The following is a 17,501-nucleotide window of genomic DNA, read 5'->3' on the forward strand; positions in this document are numbered from 1 at the left end:
CATTTCCCCGTTGGTTCTCCTTATTCTTTTCGCTATTGGATTTGCTTTTCGTTTTAGCCTCTCTATTTAGCTTTTCCGTGACTCTTTGGGTCCTCATCTGAGATCTATAAATCTGCGCATGACGTACAATCAGAGCCAATCAGCGAGCTTGTTACATCCTCCTGGCCATAGCTAATTTGGATTTCTCATTTGACCATTTGCAAGGACCCAAAGAGTCACGGAAAAGCTAAATAGAGAGGCTAAAACGAAAAGCAAATCCAATAGCGAAAATAATAAGGAGAATCATTGGGAAAATGAAAACAGAAAAGTTAAACGGAAATGCCCTTTTAAATGCCTATTTTAAACCTGTATTTGTAATTCAATTTATAAATCCAGTTATTTATTTCTCTTTTTAAATCGCTTTTTGAAATACATTTTGAAATTCCATTATTTAATTAAGAATTTATAAATGCAATTTAAAATGATGAACTTATTGAGTATTTTATGTTGTTTTTATAAATTGTTATATTAATTTGAACTATTATTAATGGATTAATATTTCATTTCTACGTTATTTTTATAATCTCACTTTTTATTGCCTAATAAAGTCTTACATAATGATTTTTTTATAATTTATAACTTTGTCTATTTATTTATAGATTAATTAATGAATTTTTAAACAAACCTATTAATTGCTATTTTTATTGTCCAGGTAGTTATTAAATATTGAAGTTCTTTATTACATTTTGCATGACTCTTGTGGTCCTCCATACATATCACTATACCACCAGTACCGGTAAGTTATGTGTGAAATCACTAACTGTCTGACTATCAAACTAGACAATAACTATTTTTTTAGTTTGTCACATGTAGATTAATATGAAGGGGATAACGTTTTTAACCCTTAGTGCAGGAGTCACAAGTGTTTTGTTTTAGACATATAGTAAAGGTAATGGTTCAATTAAAGGACTGTTAAAAGAAAAGCTGCAAATTAAACTATAAATTAACATACCATATGTTGTAGGCATAAAAGTTATAAATTAGTAGATTTGTCATTTTGACAAAGGCTTAAAACGACACACTGTATATCCACATAAAACCATACCCACACTGCTTCTGTAGCCACTGATCTATATAAATGACTGGATTGCGCATGACGTCACACTTGTGAAGCCACCGCACCGCCATGTTGGTATACCCAAACGTTCTTTTTAATCAATGGACGTTATCAGATTTTAATGATAAAATATCACTTTACTCGTCTTCGTTTTTATATCTGAAGTTACCCTGTACATTATAACAACACAAACGTCTAAAGAATGTAAATAGTTATTTACTGAAAGTTGTACATTTTGCGTTTTAAACAGTTATTATACATTCATCTTTATTACAGTATCAGATCAGCAGACAGACCGCAGCATATTTAGTATTAATGACAATAAACGTGCTCATTCTGAAATCTAAATAAATAATCATGCTTTGTACAGTATGTGCATGCAATAATTTGCTAGTTTTGTAATTATGTTATCTTAACTTACAAGTTACCTAAACTTATTTAGAGATATCACGCTGACCGTCACAGTGTAGCTGAATGTCAAAAAAAACTTTATTTATACCCATGTCATTAACAAATGCAGCAGACACACTCACCTTAACGGTTTTTTATAAATCCATTATCCTGCCCGATTAAAACATAAACATTGCAAATAACACCAGAATTAACAAATAATTAACGTACACATATCCTAAAAATTAACCTTGTGTAACTGATACGCTGTAAAGGGGGTAAATTTTGATCATGATTTTGAATGGAAGTCAATGACGCTCTCTGCCTGTTGGGTAGCCTATACCAAGATGGCGGCTCGAACTCTGCGCTGGCTTCACCTCACGCAGTTATGTCAAGCGTTCTATGCGCAATCCAGTCATTTATATAGATCAGTGGCTGTAGCCCACCTTTTGTCCTGATATTTTAATATGGCATTAATGGCAAAAAAGTGCTAGCTCCCCACTAATTAGTAATAAAAAGGTTGGGAAAAAAATGCATCTCAAAACTCATCAGATTGATGCTTTAAAATATGTAATTTAAAAAAATTCTAAGGGGGAGCATGCTCCCGGACCCTAGAGGGGTAATTTTCTTCTCATCTTTTCACCCCTGACCCGTTTTCATGCCTGAAAGGTCTCCAAAAAAATCTGGATTTTGGAGTTAGTTGAACCAATGTTAAAATGATAGTTATTTTACAATAGACATATTATTGGTTTCTGTAGGAAAAAAGAGTGGGTGGTGGCAGCGGAGCTCATTGGGTGCTCAGCACCCCTAAAGCTCTAACCCTAGAATCGCCTCTGCTCAGACGAGCATTTATCATCGATGAGCGTAACGTTATATGTTTTTGTACAATATGTGGTGAAGAACAGTCTTTCAACACAGCATGACGTCATTATCAAAGTAATAAGTGCTTGTTTCGTTTTTTTAACTTTTGAAAAGATGTCCTCAGTAATCCAACATTTCCATGAGTGATGTATAGTCTCTGTCTCCAAAAGCAAACAAACAACAGCAAATGTCATCGTGGAAAGGCTGTTAAACTTGATGATTTGCGACTTGCTATTTTTAAATTCAGTTCAATCGCGCGTAGGCGGAACTAACAATGACTGACGAATCATATTCAACGTTTCATGTTGACAAGCGTGTGCACCAATAGGGTAAAAGAAAACTGCGAAACTGCCTGAACATGCAAACTTGCACTTATATTTTATATTTTAATTATATTTATAATTGTATTACATATATGAAATTAATATAGTGTGATAAGACGTCTATTCGTAGTACTATTATTTATTTTTGTTAAATTATTTACACATTTGTCTGGAAAATGGCCTTCTGATTGGATGGGCCACAACTCAAAGTGGGCGGGCCCAGGCCCGGCCAGGCCCACCTGTAGCTTCGCCACTGCTTCAGTGATATCACACTGTCAGGAACGTGTCCCTTACCTCCCCTTACACCAGTGGTTTTCAAACTGGGGGCCGTGAGATGGTGCCAGGGGGGCCCCAGTTTTATGACATTTTATAAAATACACCCATTTATCATGAATTCTGTGTAATTAAACCTAAAATATAATAAGCCAACTTAACAACAGCACTACTAGGTATAATTTTATATGTTTTGTTTAATTAAAATATTACATTTTTAAACTGTTTTTGTCATAAATTTTCTTTCGGGGGGCCGCAAAATAATGCACTGAAACAAGGGGGGCCGCACGCTGAAAAAGTTTGGGAACCACTGCCTTACACTATCTGTGATCATTACTTAATTATGGATCTTTCTCAACTATATTATTAATCAAACATAGACTTAAACTGATAAGAGCAAACGTTGACGACCACAGGTCGCAACTAATTGCGGGCTGCAAAAACGCAGATATTCTGGTTCATTTGGCAGAACAAAGTATATAAAGTGGGAGGAGTTGGATCTAGATCCATCCCCGCCCCCTGGATGTTGTGTATTGCAGTGAGGACCATCTCTCTATTTCTGCACCTAAATACTACTGTTAGACCTTACTTTATTTGTAACTTTAGTTATTTTCTAACTTTAGTTCCACCCCCTGTTTTTGATAATCTGACAATTATCGATTCATGACTCAAAAAAACCCCTAAAGTAATTAACCATAATATTGTAAAATTATCTCATTTCAGAGTATTCATTGAGGTCTACCCAGGAATACCATAATAAATTAAACTTGGTTCCGCTGTATAGTTACAGCCTGACTTCCATGCTGCTGCGTCCTCATATCCATTCCACTTGGCCATATAAATTCAACTCTTTACTACTTTCTCCCAATACACTCCCTTGACACAATGATGTAAGCAAAGCTTTTAGACTATAAAAACTAATAAAAGGCACCAAAATACAAAATAATGCCATACTCCGGTAAATGTTTTGGACAGACCAACTTTGTTTGCTTCCAATGGCCATGATTGATCACAATACGTCAGCATTTATATGCAAGATAAACTTTGAATAGTTATTTTATGCGCTTTATCTGCTTTGTGTTCACATTCTCCTGTATACACGTGAGGGTTCAAAGGTTTAAATTGATAAGGCAGTGGACCTGCACTTTCCTCATTCATATCACAGTGTGATTCAGGGGATTCTGGGGGGGAGAAGTCCTCCACATGTTCATACCTCTCAGTACTGCTGTTCCCTTTTGGAAAGTTTTTTCAAATCGGTGGTATGAAAAAGCACTGCTGTAACAGGGTGGGTTCATGACATTTAATTGATTCTTATAAAGACACAAAGTACAGAATAGGCATACATGCTGATGATTCTAGAATTATGTCTGGTTTGATTTTCTGAAAATAGATTTTCAGCGATAAAACATAAGTGCTGCTGCTTCGAGTAGATTTCTTGATGTACTCCAGCCTACACCGGTACCATAACCATCCCAGTCAAAACCTGCAAAATCTCCACACTGTCTAGGGGCGGCCTCTGGAAAGTGTCCACCTCCACCAATACAGTACTGTAAAAAAGCAAGTTTTTTTATTTAATCATACAGAATAATGTACATTTTGTTTGCAGTTCACATTGTTTAAAAGTTTGTTGTTTACATAAGGCATTACAGTGAATTGTTTTCAAAACAGAAAAGTAATTTTTGATTAAATACTAGTGACTCATTTTTGTAGTAACTTACATGTTCAGTGTTACATCCAACTGGTTTAACACCAGAACAAACAGCCATGGCAGCTTTCTCATTATTGAAGACTCTGAATGTGATGAACCCAGACTCAAATTCCCCTAAAATATACAGATTTAATATAGATTCAATTTAAGAAATAGTTTATATTATATGGTAATCAATAAAGGGACTAATCTTACTTTATTTCCTACTTTTTTCCAGCCATGTTATTATATAAACTATAAAATACATTATTATCAAAGGTGAAGATAGCTGTGTCCGAAAACTCTAAATTGCTGCCTTCTGCGACAGCTTTCCAAGGTAGGAAGGCATCAAGGCATGTCCAAATTCAATGTTAGGTTTACTTCCTTTCTCCTGAGATACCTCCATTTTCTTGTCCCACAATTCTATGCGTGGGCGTACAATGAGAATGTGATTGGTCGAGCCTGGTCGAGTTCGAAAAAATAAAATGACAACCACGGAAGCGACTGGAGCACAAATTTAGTGCAAATAAATGTATATTTTCACTTTTTACACCTTTTAATTGCATTTCTAGCAAGAAATTAGTATTGTAGTTTATATGATTAGTTATCACAAAGGCGCTCTCTGTTTATATTTCAAACACACTGCCTTTGAAGTGTGTCCATATCTTATCTCTGAGCTGCCTTCATGCCCCCGAAGTCATTGCCTCAAGAGCAGTTTTGGTCAAGTTACTTGATAAAAGTAATCAGTTACTTTACTAGTTATTTTACTAATTACTTTTCATGATGCACAACCTGAATATGCTACAGTATAAAGCAACAGGGCCCGGTTGCATAAAGCACCTTAAGTGTAATTTTCCCTTAAGTTCACCCTTATGTTTCATTTAAACTAAGGGAGTTGCAAAAAAAAAGTTTTTTCTGTTGCATTTCCATGGCAACAATAGTATTTTATAACAACAATTAATTAAAATTCGTGGGCGTGATGACGTCGTTTTTTTAACGCTGCTAACAATATCTATATAGCCTAATGTCTACAAACATTAATAATATTAACATTACTATACATCGTTTAAAAGGTCTACGTGTTTAGCATCAGCTAATGGTCTCTGTTTTGAGATACAGATGCTCTAGCATGATAAATGTAGTATTTTGTTACAGAAGTCCAGATGACAACATGCAGAATATAAACGGGACTTCTTACCTTGGTGTTAATATAACAATCGCGAGTCGAATCCAGTCTGCTTCAGATGTGTGAATAACCCATGAAAGCAGTCTAATAGAATTCATCAAATTACCATTTTTGTCCACAAATGCGTATAATCCATGAAATATAGATATATATTCTGTTGTTTACATTAGATTTCGCGTGAACGTGTATGAGATGGAGCCACAGCGGTCATGTCAGCTTGTCCACAAATGCGTATAATCCATGAAATATAGATATAAAGTCTGTTGTTTACATCAGATTCCGCATGAACGTGTATGAGATGGAGCCGCAGCGGTCATGTCAGCTGGGGGTTCAGGGTTTTTTTCAGTAAGTTTCACATTCCTGTACAGCGGACGCTGATGTTTTTGACACCTTTAACTGGGTTAAACTCAAAGTAATGTCGGTACTTCCAAGCGCTCCATGTTGTCTCTTCATGTTCAACACTACACTGACTGATGGCGCGCCGCTCATACGTCATTGTCACTCGACTCGCGTCAAGACACGAGACAGTTTCACGAAACAAAATTAAGGTTAAATAAATAACGCAGTAACGCAGCCTGCTTACGGGGGAAGTAACAGTTATCTAATTACTGTTTTTGCAATTGTAATCCCTTACGTTACTCGTTACTTGAAAAAAGTAATCGGATTACAGTAACGCGTCACTGCCCATTACTGCTCATGAGGCAGCAAGGAAACAAGTCACTGCCTTGAGTTTTCGGAAGCAGCCTATATAAACTGCTTGTTCTTTTCTTCATTGGTGGTGGTTGAGGAGATTCCCCCATTCATATGTAAACCGCTTTGAGCACTGGAAAAGCGCTATGTAAGGGATAATGTAGAGGCAGCCGGTAGTTATCGGGAAATAAGCCCCGACAGTGTGATCAGGACCCGACGCGAAGCGGAGGGTCTTGTATCACACTGAAGGGGCTTATTTCCCGATAACTACCGGCTGACTCTACATTATCCCGCTTATTACACGGCTACTTGTCACATAAGAAAAAAAACTGGACATGAATATGAATTTGAAACATTTTATTGGCATATTTGTTTTAAATTAACATTTTTATCCTTCCGCGAAACTTTGCACAGATGCATAAAATGATCGTAATACCTTATTAAGATCCTCTGCTTCATACTTGTCTGTCTCCATTTTTTCTCTTTTAGCCAGTCTTTGAGAAGTTTTAATGCCCATTCTGTATTTTTTTGTGTGTTGGCTTCGTAGCTGTCATGCTCTATTTTGTCAAGTTCAGTCTCAGTAAGCTCTCTGTGTCTTGTCGTGGTTGTCCAGTGTTTGTCACAAGATGGCGCCAAACAAACAGTAATCTTTATTGATCTTTATTGGCGCGGAGCGATCTTACTCGTAAAAGTAGTACCGGCTATGCGTTATTATTTTGGAGCGGTTATTATTCGAAAAGAACGAACCTGCAAATGTCTCAACTGACCAATCAGAATCAAGCATTCCAGAGAGCCGTGTAATAAATAAATGTAACTAATTAGTAATTAATTAGTGGAAAAAGGTTCTTCGGTCTATAAAAAGGTATGAAGAAGTGCTTCTTTTAAAGGGATAGTTCACCCAAAAATGAATTTCTTTATTCTGATGAACACAAAGGAAGATAGTTTGAGGAATGTTCATAACCAAACCGATCATAAGCCGCATTCACTTCTATAGTAGGACAAAAGAATACCATGTAGTGAATGGTGTCCACAAACGGTTTGGTTACAAACATTCCTCAAAATATCTTCCTTTGTGTTTATAAGAACAAATAAATGTATACAGGTTTGTAACAAGTGAGTAAATTATTAATTTTGACAGAATGACAGAATTTTCATTTTTGGGTGAACTATCCCTTTAAGAACCATTTGAGAACCCAAAATGTTTATTCTATGGCATCACTGGAATGAACATTTTCAGAACCTATATTAGAAGTGGATAAATAAATCTGTTGATAATATTGATATACATAAAAATGGCTTGAAATTAAATAAATATTGAGATATTATCACACCTCTTGAATGAGGACCATAAAGGGTTTTGGTGTATTCTGCATCACTACTGTCATACACAACTGGAATAGAAGGTCCATTATCCTTGCGACACTCCCCTATTCCATACCTCACTGGGTATTTCTGAAAAACAGATAAAGATTAATTGAGTATTTATAGTAGTATTTGTAATTGAGTATTTTTACAATAATGGTACTGTTTTGCACAATGTTAAATAGTATCTATGAGTAATAGTATCTATGATTATTCTTTAGTATTTTTCATGGTTCTTTTCATTATGTAACAACCAACATCATCCAGTATTATTATAACTGTCAAAAATCTCTGTTTGATCAGATTCATCAACCTTCTTTAGACCAATAAAACTTGACAACTTGACAACTGATAATACGATTGAGTAGTGTTTTCAATAGATCATGACGGCAGCAATGCCAAGATCATGGGTATGATTATTTGGGAACCCACAGCCGTATACCAACAATGCATTGTAAGTGGCTATGAGATGTCTGCTGTAAATGACCAGTAACAAAAACTCATTAACCTTAAATAATCTGAAAAGGTTTCCACCGTTGTAACTTAAGAAGTGAGATGTAGTGTGATATCGCAGGATTGAGGCAGATTTCCAGTGCTCCATTTCCACGTTATTAGGAACGTGCCACACAGACACATCTTGTGCTGCAATGTCAAAGTATCCAGGATTCTGTGACAGGTGGGACACAGGCTGTCAATTCTATAAAATGATCGTTTTGTAGAACAAACACAAAATCTGTCTATTTGAAAAGGAAAAAATGTAATATAAATAATATATATATATTAATAATTAAAAATACCTTGTAGTCATCACTGGTAGCAGCCAGTGCTGTTCCAAACGTGACTGTGTTTGACCACGCTCCTTCCCCATCAGGGCGGTTGGGGTTATTGCCCTGCTCACTTGACCAGCGATCACCAACAGTGCATTTTCCATACATGTTGTTCTCGTGCACACTGGACACCAACGTCCAGCCTCCCCCCGCTGTGGTCATATCACAGAACGTCTGGTAAATCACCCCATTTTCTGTGGTCAGATAGTATAGGCCATCTGTGTGGACAAAAGCAATTGTGTCATCAATTAAATCCTTAGATAAAAAAAGAAAAAGAATAGAAAAAAACTTACCTTTATTAATGTTGTACTTCTCCTGAATTTCTTTGCAGCTTCGAGCCTTATATCTAAATATCTCCAGATGATGTTTAGATTCATCAGATGTTTCTTTATCTTGAACTTGCCCTTTACTGCAGAAACTTAAAAAGACATGTTAATATTAAATGTAGTGTGAAAAACAACAACTGAAGTATTCTTTAAAGCACTTTAAATACAATATCAACTCAAGTATAATACATTTGAATGTTTTATGTGAGTTTTAAAGAGCAATAAATAAATCAGTTAACAGAGGTGTAAAAAGTACTCAAAAATTTTACTCAAGTGAAAGTACAAGTACTGAGTGTAAATTTTACTCAATTAAAGGTAAAAGTATCTGGCGAGAATCATACTTGAGTAAAAGTAAAAAAGTACCACATTCAAATTGTACTTGAGTATTAAAAAAGTAAAAATATCAGAAAGAGATTCTTGTTTAAGCTTTTAATCTCTAAAACCATGTGAATGAAACACATACAAGGTTTTATCCTGCTTTACAACTGTTTGTATTTAATTGTATTTATTTATACCACGGGTTTGTTGAATGCTTGATTCTGATTGGCTGAGAAATGTTCCATGGGTGTTGATTATTTTTTAATAACTGCACACCTAACCTTTAAAATGTCTTAAAAATAGGCATCAGAGCAATGTTTGTGGTTACCGTGGTATAAGCGGAATAAATGGCTCCGGTCCTTTGATTTATTCGAAAATAATGCACACCTGCGGTGTAACGCATTACCACCTGGGTGTGCATTATTTTTTTATAATTCAACAGCCCATCGTCAATTATTCCTTACTTATTAAACTACATTATAAGACTACCTAATTTCAGTATGCAACATGCTACTCAAAGTTGCAAAACCTCAAATTTAACTTAAGCAGCAGCTGATTTTCAAAATTCAAGCTCTATCAAGCCTCTCACAGGCAGGCGATGCATGAAGATGTCTATTAGACCTTGTTCACACTGTCAGTCCAAATCCGATTTTGGGGTATATCCGATAGGAATCCAATCACATTTAGAACGTGTGAACGGCCAAAAACCACATGAAATCCTTTTTTTTCTAATCCGTTTCAGGCTACATCCAGCGGTAGTTTGAAATTGTTTTTCAAATCGCATTTCCGGAAATCCATTTCAGTCTGACCGCCCTGATCGCATTTGTGTAGCTTTTTGGTTATGTCATGCTGTTGCGTCACGTAAACACATCAGACGTCGAGGCAGATTGCCGAACCAGCGCGACGTCATTGCCATAGAAACAGTGCAGATAATCTGGAAAACGGCAGAACGCTGCAGGACGCACAGATCAGATCTGAACAGTTGTGATACACAATATAGACAGTGAATCTGTCAAATTGGATATGCACCAAAATCAGATTTGGACTGACAGTGTGAACAAGGTCTTAGTCTTGATAGAAAGGCTGCAAATAGCAGGGAACATGTCACACAGGAACACACTTCATGTGCTGACGGTTTCAAAGAAGCGAAAAAATCTTCATCATCAGATGAACTGTTGGCCAATTCCTTAGAATTGTCCAAAGGATCCAGAATGAAATACATTTAAGTTAAACTGCCCATCAGCCTAATTCAATTGTTTTGGTAAGAGCAAGGGAAAATAGAATGAGGTGATCTCTAAAAAATAAGTACTTTTTGACTGTAAATAAAATTGTAAGGAGTAAAAAGTCCTTTTTTTTCCTTAAAAAATGTAATTAAGTAAAAGTAAAAGTACTGATTTTAAATTGTACTCAAGTAAAGTAAAAATCACCAAAAATAATACTTAAGTACAGTAATCAAGTAAAATTACTCAAGTACTTTACACCTCTGTCAGTTAATCACTTACATTTAGTAGACTCACAGAACCATAAATTCAGTGAGAGACTGATGAAAAGATTTCCCCAAAACATCTTTGTGTCAAAGATAGTCTGCAAACAAAAGGAAAAATATTGACCATCCCATAGACTGGAAAGAAATATGGATGTAGTGTCCGTGACATCACCCATAGGTTTGTGAAGAGCTTTTTTGAAGCCAATAGTTGGTGGAGCTTGGTTGTCACCATTTTGGCCATTTGTCACCGTGCTTCACTCGCTGATAGCCGGAGGTGGGTAAAGAGGCGAAACGTGGGTGAAGCTGAGGTGGCTGCTTGCTGAAACCACACCCACCTAGCTCGACGATAGTGACAGCATTGGCAGTTAACACGTCCCTCAAGTGGCCATACACTTAATTAAGCTTATTATAATTTAAACGGATGAGTAACAAAAAAATTCACCCCCCTAACAGTTGTCATGAAGGGAAAAATTAGCTATACAGATCAAAAGCTTTACCAAGCTGTAAAAATAATATTTTCGGTAACACTTTATTTTACGCAAAGTACCGCGTATTTAAACCGAATTTACAGCGTACCTATTTGTAACAACAGGGTACCTCTACAGTACGTACTTGTAGGTATAAGGGAATAATATTTTAAGTTTGGGGTAATAAGGGGGTAAGAATATGAAGAATTATAAATTATTTATACTCTAAGTATTTTATAACAACAGGGCACCTATTGTAATATTACTTGGTATGTATGACTTAGTCAAGTCTATGGGGAAATTATGTTTTATTTTTTTATTTTTTTTATTGTGAATTTTTCATATTGACTACTGAATGTTGTACACAGTCAATGTCTACGAGCCACATCAGCAAATAAATATAACAGCACATCACTTTTATTTTAGTAGCCTATATTACTTGCTTTTAATAACAAAAGTCCAGCTGATTTAATGTGGTTATCTTTTTTTTTTTAAGGTAAGTACAATAAAAATAGCAACTTATTCCCTATTTACCAGGAAACTCCTAGATTTGCGGACATATTTGAAGTGGTGCTGCAATTTATTTACTGTAAACACAAGTATTTTAGCCAAATATAATTTATGCAATGGCAAACGAGAATGACACAACAGCAGATATCAGCTCCCGCTAAAGCAAAAGACGACTACATGCGTAGGCTACTGCGCAGGTGTAGAGCGCGCGGCCGTCTGCAGGAGGTTTGCTGGAACGCGATCCTGAGGTGAAATTTCTTTAAGAGGTTTTAAAAACGTTCTACACTGTGGAGTACGGCTGCGAGTGATGTCAACAGGATCCGCATGCTGGATAAGGTGACTGGTTTTGTTAATACATGACTCACGCATTTCAAACAATGTTTTTTCAAGAAAGTTGCCAGCTAATGGCAGCATGTTATAGCTAGCACATACGTTAGCCTAAAGTTATTAACGTAACTGGCTCAGAAAACTCTGTTTCTGTCAAGGCACAGTGAAGAAACATTTACTGAAGGCTTTCATTTATGTTTTTTATATGTAATGCAGAACAGCATTTGTGAGACGACATCAACTCATCATCCGAGTGGACAAGAACACCAACAGAGGAAGCCAAGCCGCAAAAACAATGAAAAATTGTCATGACTTTTTATTTTAAATAAAAGTTATGTGATAATAAACATTAAGTGTTGGCTTAATTATAGTGTTTTAAAGATGTTTTGAAATAAGTTGTTTTAAAATAAAAATAACAATATTCTGTATGTTTATGGTATTTACCCTATAACATTTATAACAAGAGGTGAACAAAGCACCACTTTAGTTTACAGCCCGCAAAAATGAGAGTTACCTGGTACATACACAGAACAATCGGGGAATAAGTCCCACTTTAATTTACAGCCCGCAAATATAAGAGTTACTTGGTACATACACAGAACAATCAGGGAATAAGCCCCACTTTAATTTACAGCCCGCAAATATAACAGTTACCTGGTAACTCATGTATACATATACAGATCAAAGAGGTACAAGTTGCTATTATTTTTATTGTGTGTTATATTTTATTTGCCGACGTGGCTTGTAGACATCAACTGTAGGCTATACAAAACACTTATCAGGTAAGTAGCAAATATGATAAAAAAAACATATTACACATAGACCATATTACCCATAGACGTAAGTCATACATACCGCGTAATATTACAATAGGTACCCTGTAGTTATGAAATACTTAGAGAATAATTTTCCATATATTCTTACCCCCTTATTACCCGAAACTTAAAATATTGTTCCCTTATAACTACAAGTACGTACTGTAGAGGTACTCTGTTGTTACAAATAGGTACGCTGTAAATTCGGTTTAATTACGCGGTACTTTGCGGGTCGTAAAATAAAGTGTTACCATATTTTCTGCTGTAAAGTTGAGCATTTCAGCTAATCAAGATGCCCTCATCCTTGTTGTTAGGGACGTGGCAGCTGTCCTACGGGAAATAAATGACTCATTGAATAAATTGTTGCTTAGCAGCCAAGGAAATGCATATAACTTTTGTGCAATTGTTTAAAACACTTTTAAAAGTTCCATTTGCTTAATCATAGAATTATTAAATGCACATTGTAGCAACTGCAGAAACTATTTTTAAAACTACGAGAATGAGATTATATATCATTATAAAATGGGCAGTTCTGGTTCTTCATTCTGATTGGTTGAAACGTGTTCTAAGCCATGATAAAATACCCGGTAAACCCACGGTTCAGACCGCATTACAGAAGTATGCGCCACTGTTGCTGCGTACTGATTTATGAAAATAAACTCCACAGTCTTTAATCATATTTTTAATTTGTAAACATTTATGGCGATATCCAGATACATGTCAATAAATATTGTTGAGTCATCTAATCAATAAAGAGAAAACGCTCCCTGAGGAGTTTCCACCTCAAAATCATATTTCCGCTATCCACTGGGTGGCGATCTTACCCAACTTAAACACTGACGCATTCACTCAACACTAAAAACAGCGTGTTTTCATCAGGCTCTGAATCTGATCTCTTACCAAAGTTATTCACATAAATGGAATTATCTCCGCTTTTAGCTAAAAAATCTGAGAGGTGATAAGAAAACAAATGAAGGTAGGATGAAACGTGTTTTTTTGTTTTTGTTTGAAAGCGGATGGTTTGTTCTTTCATTTGATATTTTATGTCTATTTAAAGAAGATAATTTTTCTGCAAGGAATTAAACTAAAACTGGGTGGCAACTTTAAAAAAAAAACACTGACGGGGAAGAGTTAAGCATGCTTCCAAGCATATTTGATCATCACTTGATCAATATAAATGTTAATGTATAAATTAGATGAATGTTGATTTATAAAATAAACACCACAGTCTTAAATCATATTTTCATTGTGTCTTTGCTGCGTCTGTGTTGGTTGGGAACTGCCACTGTTTCTGGCACACTTGATTCTGAGGAACTACTTTGTTTGACGGAAAAGTAATATTTGTACTAATATAATTACAGCTTATTTGTGTTTTATTTTATAAAATCCCGCTAACCTTATGCATATGAAGTAACCGTTTATAATAAAGCAATAACCCCTATGAAGCAGTGGGGTTACAGTGGATTTTATAACAGCTAAGGGCCTAACAACGCCCCTTAGCTGTTATAAAATGCACTAGTAGCCCACTGCTTCTTGGGGCTTATTGCTTTATTATAAACGTTCTATCAACTAAAGGTTGTGCAGTACACAACATGCTAAAATAATCTTACAGATTTTCTCTGGCCTGAATAACATCATTCCACCAGCTACATTTAAGCTCATTCAACAGGATTTAAGTAACCCAGTTGTGCGTTCTATCACTGAGCACGCACAGGCATGTTTTAGGCTGCAGCTAAGCGTGCCACACAAGCCCTGAAAAGTGAAGCCAAAACGTCTCAATCGCCCCCCAGTGACTGGTCCCAGTATAGGTCAAAAAACCCCGCCTCCCCATGTTATTTAATGGCTCTTAAGACCAACTAAACAATTTAATTACACTTCAATTATCTTTTTTCGGAAGCTGGTTTTTGTCATTTACTGTAGTTTTTATCACGCAGATGTAAATTCAAATGTTTGTTTTTAAAATAAGTTTCTTTTTAGTTAGTTATTTAAAGGGGCTGAATGTAAGTTATAACTTAAAAAAATCTTTAAGATAGTTTTCATTTGTATATTTATGAGGCAACCATAATGTAATAGAAAGAATGACACCTTGAGTGTCCTCCACGGTTGTCTCTATCAGCCTGTACTTTTCTGTGTGGAGAAGTCGGTCCGAATTGGCGCGAAATTCAAAATGTGACGTCATGCGCGTGCTCGTCTACCTGGGCGTTCCATATAGACGCGTACGGCAGTCATTAGTAAACAGCGGCAATCGCTAGAATGTCTCAAATGGACTCTGTAGACGGAAAGAAGCGACCAACTTCCAGCACAATCCAGACACTCACGGAAACTCCTCGTAAGTTTAAAAAAAATCCTTATCTAGTGCGAACCAAAATAGTGCGTGACCGGAATCGGGGAAAAGACAAGAGTAAACATCGGATTGACATTTGATGCTTGGAGGGAGCTCCGGTCAGCGCTGGGTATGAAAACAGACCTTGAGCAGGTTTCGTTTTTACTGCAAAGGTAAGACATAGTTACAGGGCATCTGTAATATATTTTGTTATTGTTTTTGTGGTGTAATGCTAACGATAGCATTTATTTTGTGGTGTAATGTTAACGATAACATTTATTTTGTGGTGTAATGCTAACGATAGCATGTAGCACAGGACCGTTTCAAAAGTTACTGTCTTATATGAATTATCTTTATTCAGAGCACGAGTGCATTAAGATTGTGAGTGTCGGGAGTGTGTTTTACAGTGTCGTGTTACAAAACTTTTAGAAGTAGACTTATATAAAGAAAATATAAAGTAGCACTGCAACATTTTGCTAAAATATGGTCTGTCAAACAATAACCTTACAGTACTGTAACTTTTCTTACATTTGTAAACATGCTGGTGAATCTCAATGAGCTGTCTGTGGTTGCTACGGCAACTCTGGTTGTTGTGGTCGTGCTCGTACGAGTGTGCCTACTGAGAACGAGCATGAGACTGGCTGCAGTTTCTATAACGGCCACTGGTGTCAGTAACGGTTAGAAATTTCTCAACTTACGGAGAGCACCTTTAATGATATAAAAACGGTGGTGTCTCGTCATTATTGACAGCTGTGATATCGTGTGATATGCGCATTCTGCGAGAACAAGGGCGGGGTCTTGATTTCGCGGCTTTACTTCCTGCTCACTACTGTGCAGGACTAGTCTCGAAATTGCTACTGCACAGACTCAAGACCCAAGATGTCAAAGCCGTATCGGGACATTGGCGGCTTCACTTTTCACCAATGGAAGAGAGTGAACAGGCGTCGTCCATCTTTTTTACAGTCCATGGTTGCAGCACATACCCTGAGGGGTCATTGGTTTGGCTAGAGGTGTCATAAGCCATGTTTTAATAGTTTAAAGGGGCGGCCCATTAATATTTCATGCATTCAGACTTATTAACATAGTTTAAGAGTTGGTTTCCTCATGCTAAACATGTTACAGAGTATATCTGTGCCGAATGCACTTTGCCAGGGTTTGAACAAGTTTCTGAAAGTATTTTTTGAATAAAGGTCCAGCTGATGTATGAGGGTAAAGCCATACGTATCACTTCTTTTTATGGGCACTTCCCCCGGAAAACCACGCCCACACGTCAATCAGTGGGAAAGCGAGAACCGAGGATGCTAGAAGTCACAGGAACAAAAAACCATTACAGAAAAAAAATACAGAAAAATTCTAATGGTTTCCATTAAAATACCAATAGAAACCATTAGCTTTTACCATTAATACCACTACACTATAGTCTGTTTTGGGCAATATTCCATTAGAACTAATACATATTCCATTAGAACCAATACATACCATTAGAGACCAACAAAAACCAATACACTCTAGTGTGTTTTGGGCCATATTCCATTAGAACCAATAAAATTCCCAATAAAACCAATAAAACCATTAGAATTTTCTGTAATTGGTTTACTGTTTTTTCAGCAGGGTACTCCAGATTAACATCAGATATGCTGAAACAGCTTGTGTTATAGGAGCTTTAATTGTTTTTAATAATAATAACCTAGGCCCACCTGTGGACCCATGATATTTTAGAAAATTAGTCTCACTAGAGTCTCAATTTTTGCAAAACTACACACCATACAAAACTACAAACATATATAATTTGTCAACAACCATATTTTAGTTTTAGAATAGGCAATTATCGTTTAATAGTTACGTATACTGTTTGGGCCCACCTGTGGCCTGTGACAATCAGGGGTTAAACAATGAACCCGCTCTTCAACTATTCAATGTCAGATAAAGCAGAAAAACACCCCTTACCTGTATTGTATTGTTGTCGCCCGTGGCTCTTTCACACCGTCTTCAGAAATAACCAAGATGTAAAAGTTCAATATTCTTGTCAATAGTCAGCTTATATAGGAGTCTAAGGAGGTGTGGAGGTTTTCTATATATGGTAAGGATGCCGGATATACATCCTAATAAGGCAAGAACATTTGCTCATCTGCTCTTTGAGAAATAAAAACAGACCTCACTGGAAAATTACAGAGAAGACCCTTTTAACCCTTTAGGGGTAAAACTAATACTATAACCTCATGTGAGTGAAACAT

At 36.3% G+C, this 17,501-nt stretch overlaps 1 protein-coding gene across 1 annotated transcript; it reads right to left on the reverse strand.

The window, feature by feature from the left end:
* Window positions 1-4,224: 4,224 nt before the first annotated feature.
* On the reverse strand, window positions 4,225-17,291 carry LOC135749207 (intelectin-like; the record flags this gene model as incomplete). The annotated part of the gene is made up of 7 exons (XM_065267711.1): window positions 4,225-4,490; window positions 4,662-4,765; window positions 7,838-7,958; window positions 8,377-8,535; window positions 8,666-8,913; window positions 8,989-9,113; window positions 17,215-17,291. Coding segments are annotated over 7 exons (987 nt in total), but the record flags the coding sequence as incomplete, so codon positions are not given.
* Between the last annotated feature and the right edge of the window lie 210 nt (window positions 17,292-17,501).

This window comes from Paramisgurnus dabryanus, chromosome 2 (assembly GCF_030506205.2).
Source record: "Paramisgurnus dabryanus chromosome 2, PD_genome_1.1, whole genome shotgun sequence".
NCBI lineage: Eukaryota > Metazoa > Chordata > Actinopteri > Cypriniformes > Cobitidae > Paramisgurnus > Paramisgurnus dabryanus.